The sequence below is a fragment of the Apteryx mantelli genome, chromosome 14 (assembly GCF_036417845.1).
Source record: "Apteryx mantelli isolate bAptMan1 chromosome 14, bAptMan1.hap1, whole genome shotgun sequence".
In the NCBI taxonomy this organism is placed as follows: Eukaryota; Metazoa; Chordata; class Aves; order Apterygiformes; family Apterygidae; genus Apteryx; species Apteryx mantelli.
The window spans coordinates 524553-542847 of NC_089991.1; the positions used below are offsets into that span (position 1 = coordinate 524553).

At 39.3% G+C, this 18295-nt stretch overlaps 1 protein-coding gene and 1 long non-coding RNA gene across 2 annotated transcripts in view; both read left to right on the top strand.

Moving 5' to 3' along the window:
• The first annotated feature begins 5900 nt into the window (after positions 1 to 5900).
• Positions 5901 to 9268, top strand: LOC106487248 (uncharacterized). Its single transcript, XR_001293039.1, has 3 exons — positions 5901 to 5937; positions 7139 to 7216; positions 9222 to 9268. It is a non-coding gene; the product is annotated as an uncharacterized lncRNA (long non-coding RNA).
• A 5082-nt stretch (positions 9269 to 14350) lies between these two features.
• PPP2R2B (protein phosphatase 2 regulatory subunit Bbeta) overlaps positions 14351 to 18295 on the top strand; it is a 107708-nt gene continuing 103763 nt past the window's right edge. Inside the window, exon 1 of the mRNA XM_013945976.2 lies at positions 14351 to 14610. Coding sequence (XP_013801430.1) covers positions 14493 to 14610 — 118 coding nt within the window. The 5' untranslated portion in view covers positions 14351 to 14492. The remainder of the gene's footprint in view (positions 14611 to 18295) is intronic.

Consider the following 18295-nt stretch of genomic DNA (forward strand, 5'->3'; position numbering starts at 1 on the left):
AAAATACCTTCCAGTCACGGAGACCACTGCTGTGAAGGGAATGGGGACACGCATCATGCGAGTGGCATTTACAAGTCAAAATATTCCCTTTTCAGGGACAGTCTTTGAACCAAAAATTTGGGGATGTTTCAGGTTCTTTTGCTGTAAAGTTGAAGTCTTTCATAGAGTAATATTCTGAACAGCCCAATTTATGAGGTTTAAGAAATGTCTGTAAAATGCTGAATGACTTTAAGATCGAAGATGCTCTAGAAAAGAGCAGATCCTGTGGAGATGTAAATAGTTTCCATTAAAAGGCTGTCATGTTAAGACATTTTTTTGCATTTGTTAATTTGGCTTCATAGGCCAGTATGAATTGTTGAGATAAAAACATCATTGTTTGCACTTCATTGATACTAATGGAGCTTAAACAAGCAGCAGCATTTGAACTATAGGACATAGGTAGCAAAAGAAGGTATCGTAAAAACTGTGGCTGAACGGAGGCAGGAAATGCATTTTCCAAGCATCAGATGTGTGAACCTCTGGAATAAACTGCCACTGGGAGTAGTACGGACAGAACCACAACTGATTTGCAGATAAACGTTGGTAAACTACTGAATGGATTGGATTACGTGGTTACCTGTGACGACAGGGGATGAAATTCAGTTATGCAGAAGGTTTAGTTTGGTTTTGTTTAAACCATGCCGACACTGAAGCTGTGTTTTCACTCAACAGGGGAAGGGAGACCAACTTCACAGTTCAAGTAACGTAGTAAAGCCCATCGCTGAACGCTGCCCTTTCTGTTGGTGCCTAATCGGCGCTTTCAAAAGCCCTGCAGCACCGAGCCCCAGGCCTTGCTGTCGGTGAGTAATGTGAGTGGAAGATGGAGACGCCCCTTCGTTTATGTGGAAATGGAGACGAAACTGGGTTCTGCAGTGGTTACTAAAGATACACGCTTTGAGAAAGTCACATTTACCTTTGAGTTTCATACCATGAAATGCTTCATAACTACATATTAGTCATATGACTATGTCCAACGCATTGAAAAGACAACTTTTGGACAACTGTTAGGTATTCTGAGAGCAGCTTTCAGATGAGACAAGTTTAGTAGCAGTTTTGATGGAAAAAGGCTTCTATTTTTTGTGTATCTGAGACACTTCTATTTGGAACTTGAATATTTATTTATATTGACATTCATGAAATGGACATGTAATTACATGCTTAATTTCTTCACTAAATTACTACAGTATTCAAGTTTATTAAGTTTTATATATTGGTTTGACTTGTGTTGTCATATCTACTTCTAGGTCCTGGACATAGCGAAGATGAACGTTACCTACTTAAGTTTAATGAATTATTCATTTTATTCAAGATAGGAGCTTCTGTTTTGTTACTAATAAGCTTACTTGCAATCATGGGATCTGTATTTATAGTGCAGTCATAGATTTATTACCATCTTGTATGGAAATGTGTAGAGTTCACTGTTCCTATATTCACTTAGTTTTCATTGATAGCCAGGAAAACTGAACATTCAGGTTCTGCATGCAATTATGTACTGATAGCAGCAAAAGTAAACATTCAAATATCAAATGTAGGACTCCACTAAATCATCAGATTGTTTGAGTACTAAGTCACTAGCTGGCAGAGGGAATAGCAAGCAATAGAGAGAATTCAGGATCAAAATACTAGCACAGAATAGAATAATTAATTTAAATTCCTCCCAGCCATTGCTAAAATTTGCATAATACTGTTACAGTGTAATGGCATATTACTGCTCTCACAAAAAATCTTCCAGTAGCACAAAAAAGTGCCATCTTGTTCTATTTGCTATTGAATAAACTTAGGCTCCAGAGGAAGGAATTTTTGACATTTCAGAAGGAATGCAAAATTTATCTTGGGTACATGTTACAAAATTTGCTCACAAATACACTTTTGATCTAATCCTACAACTGGAGATTTACTACATCTTTCAGAGAATGAATTACCATTTTGTTACCACTACATCTTGTTAGCTTGAAAAAGACTCAAGAAGAACAACAAAATTTAAACAGTTATGAATAAAAACAAATTCAGTATTTTTATAATGCTGTAGTAGACTAAAGTTTCAAACTTTCTAAATATTGACTTAGGTTAGATTTTACTTTCAATTCTTGCATAACTATCAAAAGTGATATTGAATATTAACTGATATCCTAATTGAGAATCATCTTGTGCTATCACATATTGTATATTCAAATTTTTCTGAGTTTGTCATGCCTCTTTCCCATGGATCATTTCAATGATGTCAGCATCAAGAAAGAAGAATTTATGCCAAATGCATCAATGTTAGCCTCATATGTTTGAGCAAAAACAAAAAGAGGACAGGAAATCAGTGTTGTGGAAATAGCACTAATCCTTTTCCAGTCCTGTTGCCTGGCTCTTCTGCTTTACTAGCCCCTCTTTCCAAACAGCTTGATTCATGTTCATCCTTCTTTTCAGCCTACCTTTTTATCAGAAGTTACTTCTTTTCTGCAGGGGGAAGCCTCAATTTATTTCTTTAGAAGTCACCTTTCTTTTGTGCAGCTTTCCAGCTCTAACCTCTTCTTTGTTAATGCCTTTTAGAACAGAGTAGGTCGGTTCTGATCTGCTTTTGAAGTGTTACATCTTAGTATATTAGTAGGTTGAGTCAAATGCTTGGAGTCAAAACTTTTCTATTTTATATGTAGAGCTTTGCACATTATAGAAAGGTTAAATAACAGCCAATATTAATAAATGGTCAATCGATCCTGTTCTCAAACTCTGACCAGTTAGGAACAGCTGCACCAAGGTGTATGCATTAAGGTCATAACAGTGAGGTCAGATCAAGACCTACTGAACATAATTAATCATTCTGACTTGTGATACAGAAGATTATGTATTTCAGCTTGAAAACTTAACAAGAAGTTGATTTGTTTAAATGCCCAGATTGTGCTCAATTAGTTTGTTTCTACTTGTCTTGTCCCTTACCTTTCTAAGATGCCCAAGCAAGATTATCTGAAATGTCACTTTTTTAGACTAGACACCATATGTCTATAGGATGCACCAGCAACTGCAGTTCACAGCTGGATAGTTTTGCCCCAATACATAGCATAGTGTCCCTGAAGTCTATCTGAGTATAAGGAAATAATTTAATTCTTGCTTATGAGCTTTTAGGACATGTTATACTTTGGAATGAACTAATATTTAATTAGGAAAGAAAAGGTAGAAATGGAAATTAAGGAAAAATCAAATCCAAGGTTATGCATGAAATAAAAATGAATCCAACTATTTTTTGCAATGGCATAAACATTTTATGGCATTGCTCAGCTTTAATTGGGGTAATGCAGTCTGTCATTATTTTTAATCCAGTTGCCAAGATTTTCTGCCAGCGCAACGCCCAATATGCAGGATTTAATTTAAAACTAAAGTGTTAAAAGTTTAAGGAAACATGGAACTTAATTTTTCCTAGGATAGTATTCTGCATACATCCATATTGGAAGTGTTTTGTACATTGAAATTGGAAAACAGATCTGTTTAAAATGTTTGCTAGAACTATACCTTTGGGAATAAATTCTCCCTAATGAAACATACCATTGTTAAAGGGGCAAAATACCAGCCTTTAGTATTGCAGTTAATCATCCTGTGTCTTTCAACTCATTTTGAAGGCCACTATGAATTCTTTCTCTTCCAACTTCCATCCATTTAAAGAGCTATTTGGATGGTTGCTATTTGGATGGATTTATTGCAGCAGTCCCATTGTAAAATGACATGCCACATATATCTCTAAATTGGGAACTACAATCTTTAGAAAATCTGCAGTCTGTAAATGGAGTCCATTTACAATCTTTTCATGTAGAAATGTTTCAAGAGGGTAGGAATGGTCTTCAATATTTTGTTGAGCAACTCAAAGAAAGAGAAAACCTGGTCCATAGTTTAAAAATGAAACAAGTGCCTCCTGATAAATAACACATTGTTAACGGCTGAAACAACTGAATTATCCAATAAATTATTTTCATGGGATAGAGTGGTCTTTGCTCAGGCAATTACAACAGAGAGTTAGGGGCAATTGGCTCACCTACTTTGTATCCCATTTGACATTCTGTCATATGTATTCTTTAATTTTCTTTACGAATTGGGCCCGATTTTGAAGTTGTTATTTGTTTGGGTTTTTTTACTGTCCTTAATAAGGGGGAAAAATCCTTGGCTTTGTTTGGGTGCTTTTCCTAAGAGCTCAATGACTTTAAAAAATGGAACTCAAATTCTGTTGTAGTTAATCCATGCAGCATTAAATCAGTTTGGTGTAGAGGCTGAGTTAATTCTGGAGGATTCAAAGTGGTGCACCAGGATAGGAAATTCTTACAACCAACAAAAGTGTATTTTCTTCCCTGTCCCCAGATTTGCACTAACCTGTAAAGTAGAATTTGCAGCTTTTCAGTAGTCCAGAAGATGACCTCTATCAGACAGGCAGTGAAAGTACACTTGGACCAAAATCTGTTCTAATGCAGGTTCTTTTCTTATTGACTCGAATGTGAGTGGTACCTGAACCCATGGAGTAACATCAGGATGAGGACAGGATTTCAAATCGCCAAATTTATTTATCAATAACTAAATTTGAGTACAAAATTAGGCCTTTCATCACTGCTCTCTAGAAGCACCACTGTATCTTCAGTTGACATAAATAGTAAGAGGCAGACCAGTAGAAATCTGTTTAAAAATTAGGCTTATTAAAAAACAAGCAGAACCATGTTAGATAGCTGCCTTTGTTTGTTATCTAAATTAAAACTGTTCCTAAAGATTTTTGTAAGCGGCTGCTTCATTACACATTCCAGTGGATTGACAGGAGGCCTATTTATTTCATGCCATCCCAGCCATTTACCATAGCATATACAATGACAAAGGTGTCACTTTTCAGGGCTGTTGAGAAAGTTGAGAGTTATAAATAATTCTTCTAAAAACTCATTTTTGTGTTTCATGAAGAAAAACCCTGATCTGATACTCAGAAAAAAATGTAGCTTTTCTTAAACAAGAGCTGCAGACAATGCTGAATTACAGCTGTCCCTAGCTGGGCAAACAGCCAACAAGAAAACCAGGGTTTGTTGCCCTCCTGGGATTTCAAACTATCTGTCTATTCTCCTTTCCAGGTCCATTCTTGCAAACAGGCAAGACATTGAAAATGACAAAAATGCCATTTCTCAGAAATTTGTTAGATGTGATTGGACTAGGAGGAAGAATTTTAAAGTCACAAATCCTTTTTTCTTCAAGGAGTTGATTATTTTCTTTTTTTGAGAGGAAGTAAATAACAATACAAAAGAGCTTTCTGGAAAGGGCATAATGATATTGCTCCTCTCAACCAACATGTTGTTCACTTGCTTTTGAAATACATTAGCAGAATTTATGAGACATTTAAGTTTATGTTAAGAATTTTTTTGTAAATTTGTAATTTTTTTCACATCTTCATGTCAGATTTTTGTGGCTGTACCTCTTGTTTGGTCGTCTCAAATTATGAATCTCACTAAACTTAATATTCTTTCAGAATCTTATCAAACTATGTCATACCCTCGGATTCCAGATCTTTTCATTTCTCTTAAAACTCCAGTTTTCACTGTATTTGGCTTGAATCTTCCAAAAAACTCATTCTACAATTTGGATGTATTCTGTTATAATGTATATTATTATTTTACTGTTTACCTTATATGATATATATTGACCTGTATTAATATGCAAAAAAAGGCCATGATATAAATAAAGGCATTTTTGAAAGTTATAAGCATAAGCAGTTAGAATTTCCTCCCTCATTTTGCATTTCGTAATCTTTGCATCATTTTCAATTTTAATGATTTTCATAGAATTAAAAAAACGGACAACAAATAAATGGAAAGACAGAGCAGCACACAGATGGATGCATGGACAGATAGTTATCTGGAGCATGTATGTATAACAGAAAATGGGAAGATCGAATTAAATGTAAGTTTCAAATAAACTGTGTTCGGATTTCTCTTTCTTTGGCTCTCAAACTTGAACAGGTTATTTCCTCAGCGTAGTTCTGTTAGGACAGAAATCTCACAAGGACATGTGGCTAGGCTACGAGTTAGTTTGCTTAACTCAGTTCTATCTCTGCCTGTATGTTATCTTTCTATCAATCCCAGGTTTTTCTTTTGTAAGAAAGGAACAAGTTTGAGTATAGCATGATCTCCTGATTGAGTTTAAGATCATGCTTGCACACTGTGAAACACTTGAATTTTCTTTGCCACATTTCACCTGTGTGTAAAATGGTATTTCCTTCTCTCATGACTCCATTGTACTGCTTTCTTCATGTTTGAAAAGTGCTTTGAGATAAAATGTGTGTTAAAATAAAAGGAAGCAAGTTGTCCTTTGAGGCTGTGAATTTTTTGTACTACAGTGAAGACTGCATTACAGAAAGGAAAAATTTGCTGAGCTGTCAAGAAAATGAGCAGCAGTGGATAAAATCCTGATTTCTCTCAGTGTCTTAACACAGAGTATTGCTACAGTAGCAAGAACAGTTTAGAGAGATACAGTTTACTAAATATGCCTAATAATAGAAACGCCTGTAGTATTCTTTTGAAACAAAAACAGTGCACTTCTGATTCCAGGAAAATTTTGATAATATTATTATGATGCACTCTAATGCAGTTTCATTCTGCTGAGAATCATTGCCAAGCAGTTCACAACTACATTGGCCATAAACTGGAAAAAATGTTGTTGTTGTTGTTGTAGTAGTTCTTTGTTTCTCTGTTTCACTCCCTTTTTTACAACGATGGAAATGATTTGGGGCATTAGTATTCTGATGAAGAGAGGCTGTGACAAAGACCGTGACTACAGGGCCTCCTGACTCTTCTGTGATGCTGCCAGTGATGTAGAGGGGACTGACTCCAATTGCACCGTTTTCGAAATAGCCCTAACATGGTACAGAGAAAACAGACAGACGGGCAATTCATAGTGCAGGCATAATGTTTTCAGTTTTGGAGTGTTAGCTCTGCACTTTGTATGGAAGAATGATACCAGGTGAGCAAATATTTCTCTCCGTACAGCAGTTACAGATATTTGTGTGCCAATTTGTATGTGCATGTGTGCGTGTTTGTTCAAAAAAAGACTAGCTGTACAGGAGTGTGAGTATATCTTCTTTCTGCATGTGTTCTTCTGGCAGGATTTGGAAACCTCATGCAGGATGTGCTCTGGTGTTTTAGTCAAGTAAAAGGAACTATTGACATTGGGGTGACAGAAGGTAGGTTTATTTTTCCTTTTGTTGCTTTGATCGAAGATAACTTGTTTGTCATGTACTCTTTGCCTAATCAATGTATGGAGGGGGTTGCTTTACATGTTGTTGGGTGAAACTGCTGGCAAAGAGTTGAGTTGTACCTCTTTTCTCTTCTGCTTTTCTCAAGTATTTATGTATTTGAAAAAGATAGGTCACTAAAATTAGCTATTGATCCAAAAGATTCATCTGAAAGCATTATGTCTTAAGCATATCAAGAGTCTTTGAAATACATTTCCTTTGATTTTCAGCTTTTATTTACATAAGCATTTCAGGGAATTATGAGACCACCTCTCCCACCATATCCTCTACTGGAATCAGTTGGATTCTGTTTCTGGGTGCTAGGGGTATTAACATAAGTATTAAAATGCTGCTCATTCTTGTATCTGGAGTTAAAATAATTTACAGTGTATACACTTACATAGATATATATCTGTGCGGAAGGGATTAACACGGACAGTTGGGGGATTTAAGAGCACAAGACACATCCTCTTTCATACCTAGTAGCTTTCAGGGTGATTTTTACTGCTAAATGACTTAGGCACTTCTCTCCCTGCAAGCACACCCGTTCTGTATTTGGCAAACATTTTGACTGCAAAAACATGGACAATCAAAAAGAAATAAATATATTTAATTTTCTTGACCTTGAAGTTAATGTATTCTTTCAGTCCTGTTCTTCCTGTGTTGATTGTTCTATTTTTAACTTTTTAATGGTCATTTTCTTACTCTTATTTCCCACTTACATCTTCCTTTCTCCTATTGCATTGCTCTCGTTAACCCATGAATTTCTTTCCCCCTCCATTTCACACTGTTCCCTATATGATACCTATACTTTATGTACATACATACATATATATGTATATATACACTATATCTATACTTTTTCCCTCATGGATAACAGACATCCTTATCACATCCCTCTTCTCCTAACTCTTCCTTTACAGGCAGCGTTTTTGTGCCGTAGGGAGACCAACTAAACACTGGTGAAATCCTGTCTTCCAATGTGTATAGGGGTTTGGTTTGTGTTACTACACAGACCTTTTACATTTGCGGGCTGTCATGTTTTTTCTGTCATGCTTTGTTTAAAACTCCAGAGAGCATGAGCTGTGTCCTCTGGTATCGCACTGCAGAATGACCACATGATGGACAGAGATCTAGAGTACAGCATATGAGGATGCTGCCCATCAAGTCTTAACTGCACTGGCAGAACTCTGGCAACGTTTTCTGCTCGAAACCAGTGTGTAGACACTACTAGTAGCATTTCATTGCTCCAACTGAATGGCTTTGGATGTGAGAATGATGGCAGGGAAAGACCTTGCTGAAAAATGCAGCAGTGCCTGGTAAAGTGTTGCTAAAAGTGCAACTGCTTGCAGCTCCTTATGTGGATATCAAGATAATAAATGCAGGAACTGAGTTGGCTTACAGGATGTATTTCTTCTATTTTGTTGTATTTCCTGAAGCATGAGGCTTACTTTAAAAGCACAGTAAGACTGAGAAGGGAACAGAGTTAGCCCAAGTCTCTGACATTTGCTCATACAAGAGCTCTAACTTTTCCTGCTCCAAGGAATGTGATTCTATCTGGAGTATTGTCATGTGTTTTGCTTCAGTGGCAGTTATTTGTTATGCTGCCTTTTGCAGAAGAGGGTTGTTGTCTGTAACCTCTAGAGACTACAGTTGTGCACAGAACTCAGAATACTTAACAAGTTGTTAAATCTCTAGGAAAAAATTAATTAACTGCAATAAAAGCCACAGCATTTTTCTATTAAGATGCTTTTCGCAGAAATGATTACAAGTGATTTGAACTTTTACTGTAGAATCTGAAAATCATTTTGAATGGTCAAGGGTACTTGTTTGCCAGTTCAGGATTGATAAAATGGTAGCTTGCCTCTTCTTCGTCACTACCCTTCCTTCATGTAACCTGTTATCAGCTGAATGCTATAAGCTGTTATTTTTCACATTTGAAACTCAATTCCAGAGGAAAACAGAGACACGGTGACAGGAAAGGACCCCTGTAATCTTTGCATGGAGTAACCTGGAGCCACAGAATAGAAAAGCCTCAGAGATGTTACTTTAAAGGCCATATTCAGTGAAATAAATAACAAAAAAGTAATCAAGATGATCTGTAAAATTTTGTCAACAGGAACAGATGGCCTTACCGTGATTGGGCAGAAAGCTCAGCAGAATATTTTAGGTATGGGATTGGGCTCTTGGCTGTTACGCTGTTTTTGTTTGTATTCACATGGAAATATGCATCTATGTGTGTTTGTGTATACAGATGTACATACACATCAATCACATGTCATAAGTATGTGTTTATATCACAGCATTCAGATGTCTCCCCTTCATCAAAAGTTTATCCATAATATGTTGGGTTCAGTAGTCTTCATGGCACTTTTCTGACCTTCAGAACTCTCAGCAGCATCCAAGCATCCCGAATTTACAAAATGTAATTTCATTAATTATTGGAATGCATGCAGTTGTATATTGTTAGTTGAAAGGAAATGTTGCTATTATGTATATGATGTACTGTGTCTTTAAAAGTAGAGGAGCCTGCCACCTGCAGCAGAATACACTGTAATTCGGGCTTTTAAATGATATTTTAAGAAGTTGCAGAGGGTAATTCTGTATGCATACTGTTTTCCGTGCACACATAAATCCACATACACACACACACTTTATATTTCTTTCTTTCCTTGTCTGCTGCTTTCCTTAGCTTGGAATATGGTATCATAATGTGTAGTACTTGGTGAAATCAGTGGTCTAATGGATCCTTTAGCTCTCAACACAACTGTCCAAATGAATGAGATCGTTTGTGTAGACGGGATGTCTAAGACATCTTTTTTCAGCTGCTTGGACAAACACAGTAATTTAAATGTTAAATATAAAGTAAATGATGTTGATGATTCTCTTTGTGGCGCCACACTGCTTTGAACTGTATTTCACTGCTGCTAGCAGGAAACAAGTTTTAGAGAGCTTACCTCATATTGGTTTAATGATAATTAGCAATCTGATATAGGATCCTGATTTGTGCAAATTAAAGAGTTATCAGTTAAACAGTTATCAAGAGTTAAACAGTTATCAAATGGCGAACTACCACATAATTAGTAATGGCTAAATGAAAATGGTCCTAATGAAGTCAAATGTTCTACCCAGTGTCTGGAATATTTTGCTGTTGGAATATTGTCAGATCCAAGCAAGCTGCCAGACCAACAGCCATTTCCAGTGAGTCTGGGATTTCTATTACATCTGCTTGCATGTATCTGTATTTGCCAGATCATCCAGATGTGTAATCAATAGCTCCAAATCAAAGATTTCAAATGTTGAATAACTGTCTGCAGGCTCACCAAGATGGGACAGAACCTGTCTTGTGTTCTCATATGTTAGTTTCTTTTTTGTGATGCTTGCTATTTAAGCTGAATTACACATCCTGATTTTTGCATGTGCAGTGAAACTCAGTTTGTTAATGGAACATAAAAGCTGAGTATAAATATTTAAATAGATGCAAACCACAATAAAGATAATGATTGTTTTTTTCTTGTCCAAAAGTTTAATGAGGTAGAATTAATCTGCTTCTTAGGGAATGTTCATATCTATTTTATATTTTAAGTGGAAAGAATATTTTTTCTGTAGTATACAGTGGAGACTATTCCTATCCATACACATGATGAAAGAGAGGCACAATATTTGCAGATTTCAGTCCTACAGGTAGGACTCGGATATGGCTTCTGTTTTAAGCTGATTCTGAGTTCCTGAGTGACCTTAAGCAAGTCACTTCACAGCTCTGTGTGGGTGATGTTTATTCCAGAGGCTCACATAACCTCTGACTCTCTGTAATTTGTATCTATGTTGGTAAGTAGATGATATAGAGGCTCAGAGGTCCCAGCTCTGTAAATGCTTTCTTACAGCAATTCTCTCAGGATCAGCAGAATGATTTGAATAAAGATTACATGGAAAGTCCAAACTTGAGTTTTTTTCACTATTTTCAAGGTAATTCCAGCCTTTAATTCCCCAGCTGACCCACCTTTCCCCCCTATGTACTATAGCATTATCCACTTTGCTCTGACATTGATGCTGATTATAACAACTGCCTGTTTGCCTACTTCTCAAGTATTTTTGCATGACAAATTTTTCCTTATTCCAGCCTCTACTGAAGATTCACGTCTGTGATATTAAAAAAAAAGATTTGCTTGAAAATATCCTACCCAAGAATGAATTAATTAAAAGTGAAACCCATCTTTCTCTGCTACATCACAGGCCTGTACAAACGAGTCACTAAATATGCTGCCTTCCTGCTGAAGTAAGCCCTGTCCTTGCCCCCTGTCTTGTATTCTACTCCTGACACAGGCAAATCCACCTGTAAGGTCTCATAGCAAGATTTTTAGCTTTTATCTATTTGGGAAGGGATCCTCTACAGCTACTATACCATGCAAAAATAACAGAACACCTAATCCAAGTCTTCAAAGGTAATTTTTTATTGTTGCATATCAGACCTCAGGAACCTGTATTATTATATCAAGGTATTAACAGTTTCATACTGTATGTGCTATTAAATGTGAAAATATAAAACTGGCCATTTTGGGTGAGAACAAAGGTCTACGTAGCCCAGCCTTCTGCCTCCCGCAGTGGCCATTCTGGAAACAATGTAATGCAAAGATACTGTAATACACCCCCAGACAGTCTGCCAGCCTCCAGCAAATTATGACTCAGGCACTTCCCAAACCAAAAATGGTATCTGAATTTCATATCGCTCAGTGGATCTTTCTTTATGAACTTGTTTTTGAACTTCTCTTTCTACCTATGTAATCTTTCAAAGTCTGCCCTTGCAAGGAATTCCGCAGCTTAACTACATGTAATGCATCTTCTGCTCCTTCTCAGTTTCATTTGATGCTCTCTAGTTCATCGTGCTGGAAGAGGCAGTTGGCAATTATTCCCTATTCTACACCTTGATTTTTCTTGAGGCTGAGGGTGTCTATTTAGACATTGCTGTATATGCAACAGGCACATGCAAACTCATTACTGTGATCATGGTTGCAGTAAGATGTTAGTTGCTGTGGAAATCCATGCTGGAGAATCAGCACATTATTTTGTGCAGAATCAAAGACTGCTCCTGTGATACAAAAGTGTGGTTCTGTCATCCTCAGGTGACCAGAATACATGCTGTCCTTTTTTGATGACGTGTGCCCACACATGTAGAGTGTAAGCAGCATGCTAAGAATGGAGATTAGAATAGCAATACACTCTTTTTTTGCTGTGTAGAAGGTGAACAGTTTCTCCAGAACCATTCTCAGCTGACCTAACTTATAGGTAGCCCTAACCTTTTCTAAAGTTATCCTGGCTCCAAAATCATTGTACAACTAACTGCTTGGAAATACAGAGTCTTTTCCAGGTTTTGTTGTACACCGTTATGAAAATGGTAACTGGGCCTCTCTGATCATTACAAATATGTAATTGCAGCTTCACATCTGTGATGTGGTTTAATTATGCATACTGCACCTAACTTTCCTCTATAATTTCAACTGGAGATGACATTCATCACTTTCTCAAATAAACCTGATTGTAGTTTCTGGGTGCAGTTAAACAGCTGTGTTTGCTTCAGAGATAGTGGTTTACATTTCCAAACTACCATGTTAAATAATCTTACAGTGTGAGTCATACATGAACTCATAAAGTGACTTGGCATGAAAAGTGCTTTATAAAACATAATCTCTTTATTTCATATCTTGTTTCCTGGGATGGACTAGAGACACACACTAATACTTAAACTTCAGCCTTCACTTTTGTCATGCAGTCACAGTGAGCTGTCATCTTTAAGCAATAAGGCTTTGCCAGGAGTGTTTTTTTTGTTGTTGTTGGGTTTTTTTTTTAAGTCCAGAGAGGGCGTTTTGAATAAAGAGAGGCAGATTAAAGTGAAATGAAAAACTTCTCTCTCCATTGGCACAGGTGCTTTGCATCTCTGGTATAAATGCAATCATGATTACATCTGCCAATCAGAAAAATCAGAAATACCACAGTCAGGTTACCAAACCAAACTGTGAAGTGGCCCAGAGCTTCACAGAAGGCAACAATTGTGATTTGGTCCTAAACCAAGAATTTATCCATAAGGTAATTAAACAGCAGGAAAACAAGAGAACTGAACATCAGCAACTTAATGTCACATTAAGAATATTTTCTTCCAGCCTGCCCTCTCGGTACTGTGATATTTTTCAATATATTTTTCAGCCTGAGCAGGCTGCTGCAGAGCAGGTGTAGAGCTTGGAAGGCACTCAGCTGTGAGAAATTCCTGTCTTAAAAAGTGAGTTACAGGGTGAAAAAGCAGGAAGATTATTGATCTAGGTATGTTTGCTCTGCTTCTTCAGGGCTGTGAGTTACCTGGATATTGGAGGGTTTGAATTAAGAGCACTGGATCAGAAAAGTCCAGGATACAGTAAAATTTATTTTCGTTATATGACTGCATTTTCACAGTGTGGTTTCTAAATGTGTTTTTAGTGTCTTTTGGTTACTCCCTGTTCTAAAAATACTCTCTGAATGCGTGAGGGCTGGGAAAGTGCAGCTGCGAAGCCGCCCGGGCTCGGGCCGCTCCGACCTGCCGAGGCAACAGCATTCACCGGCAATTTTAACGCTGCCTCCGACGCCGCCCGGAGCAGGGAGCACCGGGCTGCGTTTGGCTTTGGCGCTGCGAGAACACCTGGGTTTGGGAGCGAGAATTCCCTCGCGCTCCGCTTCTCCACCCCGGCGGGTTTCCCTGCCTCCCTGCCTCCTTCCCTGCCTCCCGCGGCCGCCGTGCGAGCGGGCGGGCAGCGCCGGCGGCGGCTCCGCGGGGTCTCGGGACACTCCGCCGCCGCTGCCTCGTCCGGCGCCGCTTTAGCCGGGGCGCAGCGCGCCGCCGCCGCCCCCGCTCCGCGCCCGCCTCTCCGCCAGCGCGGGACCTGCGCGCCGCGGGGCGCCCCCGCTCCGCGTCCGCGGGGCGCCGCGGGCGGGACCGGCGCCGCGGGCAGCCCCAGCCCCGGCCCGGCCCCGGCCCGGCCCACCCGTGCCCGCGGCGCTGCGCGGAGCGGAGCGGTGCTGCGCTGCGCTGCGCGGCCCGCCGGCATGGGGCCCGCCGCCGGCCGCCCCGCGCTCCCGGCCGCGCAGCCCCCCGAGCCGGCCCCGGGCGCCGCCGCCCCGTAGCCTGCCCCGGCTCCGAAAAAATCCTCATGGATTGAGGAGGCTTCGCTTTGTTTTTATTTTATTTTTTTTAGCTTTTTTTATGCTTTTATTTTGTCCTTTTTACCATTTTTTTTGGAAGATGAAATGCTTCTCACGCTATCTGCCTTACATCTTCAGACCTCCGAACACCATCCTGTCCTCCAGCTGCCACGCAGAAGGTACGGACCCCCGGAGCTGGGGAGGGGAGGGAGGGAGGGCGGCGGGGGAAGAGAGCGGGAAGGGAACATGACTTGCCCAAAGCTCTGCTGACATTGCCTTTTGCAGCTAATACGTGACGGTGCTTGCTGGCGTGTGACCGAAATCAGTTTCCCCTCGCAGAAAGCAGGGGGAAGCTGTTATTATTAGATCATTGTTTCTCAGAGGAGAAGGCTAAAACTGTTTGGAAGACATTTGAATACTTAACAGAAAATGATTCTGTTTATTCCTGTAAATGCTTATTATTTTACTATCAAGTTTGCACTAGCTGTGCAAACAGGCAAGCAGCAGGACCAGCTTTAAGGAAGACTTTCTAGTTATTGTGCTGCACATTTTACAGCTTTATGCAATTTTTAATCATAGCTTTTAATTAATTTGTGTGTTCCCTAGAAAATCAAAAAATCAGATCTAGTAGTTCCTGCATTTGGGTATCTGTGCTCTTTCACTCCATTTGGTAAAGCCTGTTTTCAGGTCTCAGCAAAAACAGTTCTGCAGCTATTTGGAGAAATGAAGTGTTCTTAACAGTATTTGAACTTTGTGTTTTATGGGCAGGAATGCAAAGTATCATGTCTGGAATTTAGTGAGCCTTCACTCAGACCTCTTCCATAGAGAGTTCTCTTTCATGCTGATTTGTAATCCTGTCTGATATGACTGTGTGTGTGTTTGCTCTGTGTGAACTATCAGACAGTTTTGGGAATCACCTACAGTCGTTCCAACAGCTCAGCAGCATCAAAATTTCACACCGATGTTACTTCCCTATTTGGAGTTGCAGCACTTTTTCTCATGCATCCTAACCATATTTAGTTTTTGAGGTAAACCCGCTTGTTTGACAAAGTATGGCTAATCATACGTGGCGCTGCCCTGACCCCTGGTACCAAGGAGGAATTAAGAACCAAACCCTGTTTTAAGTTACGTGTGGGAAAGGGTCAGTATTGCCAGTGTTGCTTTGGGATCATTCGAGCGTTGCACAGCGTTTTGTGCTCGTGGAGCTGGGCCGCGTGATGCTGTTCTGCGTCGCCTCTGGGTAGCGGAGGGTGGAGTTTGGCCCCGTGCAGGTTCCCAGTGCTAATTTCTCATTGGTGCTACAGGAAGGTTGGCTTCGCAGGTGAGAGGGGATTCAGCGCTGACTTGACCCATCTGATTTATTTTAGAAATCAGTCCGGGGGATTCTTAACGTCAGATATTTGATTCCTTGATATGAAAGGCCAAGGTAGTAGAGAAGAGGGGTGGTGTTTGAGTTTTGGTCCTAAAGAGTTTCTAGTGGTGCTTTTTGTAAATAGCTGTTGTCAAGTGAAATAATTTGTAGTGGGTGGGCAGCTTGAAATGTGTTCTGTTTACAATTCTTTGCCTTGTTTCATACATTGAGGTACTTCAAATTTAATTTATTTTTGAAAGTGGAAATTAACATTTCTCTGCAGCATTTACGTAAAACACTCCATCTGAAAAATGTTTCAGTTTTGATGTATAATCTGCAGTGTATGTAGGACAGCTCTGTAAGATAGCCCCTTTTCTCTATATTCAAGCAGTGTGACTGTGCAATCACATCACTACCTGACACCATATTGTGTTTAAAAAAAAAAAAAAAAAAAAAAAGCTTTTGTAAAATTCACTGATTTGTAAATGGGGGCCTTGATTTTGCACTTGTGTGGGGGCATGTGATTTTGGGGACTGCAGGAAGACAAGCTGCTCTGTGGCGTGTTCTCACTAAATCATGCTGAAACTTTCCTGTTGGGAGGGAGGGCTTTGAGGAGGCACTGGAGGACTATCAGCATGCAAGAAATTAAATACATAGTCTCACTTAAAGCATATGAATTGTCAATTTGAAAGAAACCCTAGAATAGTCCCCTATATGCCCAAACAGGCCAATGAGTTTGAGCATCTCCAAGAATTTTGTATGGACAAAGGTGAGTAAGGAAAGTCTGCTTTACAGTGGACTTAATCAGCGGTGAGCGTACCCGGTGAATCCAAAAGTGATTCAGAGGTATGCCTTGCCTTTGCAGAAACACCATTTGAGCCACCTGTTTTCTGTCACCTGAAAACTATGGGAAATAAGTGGATCAAGCTGAACGTGAGAATTCACAGTTCGACCCATCTTATTTTTGGATTTACTCCCCTTGAACACCAAGATCAAAGTTGCACCTCCTATGCAGAAAATTGTTTATTCTCATCCGTACTGGGTGTTAATTAGCATAGGCAAAGGGGAAATCCAGAAAACTTGTTTGAGGTATAACACTGCTAGAAGCAAAGCAAGGAAGAGTGGTTAAAAGTGGCATAATAAGCAATGTGAGCAAAGAACACATGGGAAATTCTGGAATAAAACTGTAGCCATCTGATGATTTCTTAATAAGGAAAAAAACAACCTTCCTGTTATCCAGATTTCTACATACTCATTCATCTAATTTAAGACTATGCAAAGATTGAGTTAGCAATCTCATCCATAACCAAAGTAAAAACCTAAACAAGTACTGTAGGGGTGTATGCCCATGGCTCTTTTGGAGAAGATCGGCTTCAATCTCTGCCCGCTGTGTGGATCTGGTTAAAAAGGAGCATGGTGGGGGAACACATCGCCTAGGTTCCTTCCTGATTACCTGGCCAAGAAAGTGGTAGAGCTGAAGATACAGCATGGAAAGGTCAAGCCCAAAGGACTTAATGCATTAATTTAGCCTGGAGTGCCATCATCTACTGCTATTTAGGTTGCTATACTTTGGTTCAAGTGGAGGGTATGGACATTTCTTTTTCCCCTCTGAAACCTATTGGAATAATTTTATGTGCTTAAAACAACTCAGACTAAATCTGGAGTTCTCTCTTTGAAAAATACCTTTTTTTTAAGATTTCTTTTGTTTTCATTTTGACTTTGTCCAAAGGCACTGCTCCTTAAGATATCCTGAATAAGTCATTTTTGGATTTTTCTACTGGAATAAGTAATTCAATGGAGAAGCAGACCTCGCTGTTTTAGGGGAGGTCATATGAGACTACTGAGGAAAAAAATTCAAGAAAGAATACCACACTGGTGTTCTATTTATTCTTATCCATTACAAAAAAATACATAAAAGAGACATGTACAGAACTATTTCTCCACCAATTACCAGATGCATATCATTAACTCAGGGTGAAACTGGGGTCTGGAGAGTTTAAATGACTGTGCAACAGACCAAATAACTAGCAGAACTGAGAAGAGAGCCTGGATAAGATGCTTGCTCCTGCTTCAGGCTTCTCGGAGTGGCTAAAAAGGCCAGTATAGCATATAAAAACCCACAGTATAGTGTGTCCAACAGGAGCAGGTTCTAGTGCTTGTACCTTCATTTTTTGAGTAATGAAGTTGGGATATGATATCTCTTATTCATTCTCAGTGGATTGCAAATAGATACACAAATGAAAAGAAATAACTAACATTATGACTGGCTAATGCAAAACAGCTGTATACAGTGTAATGAAATCATATTACCATCCACTGCAGGTAGAACTGTGGTATCAACCTTATGGTTGCTTGGCCTGTTTGAGAGACGTCTGTCGGAGCACAGCGTGCTCAGCGCTGCTTCCTGCCTTGCCAGTCTTGCTGGATGAAGCAGCAGCGCTTCAGGGACCACATGCAGATACTGCTCAGCCCAGTGCACAGCCTAGGCGTTCCTTGGCAAGTCTCTTAGCCGG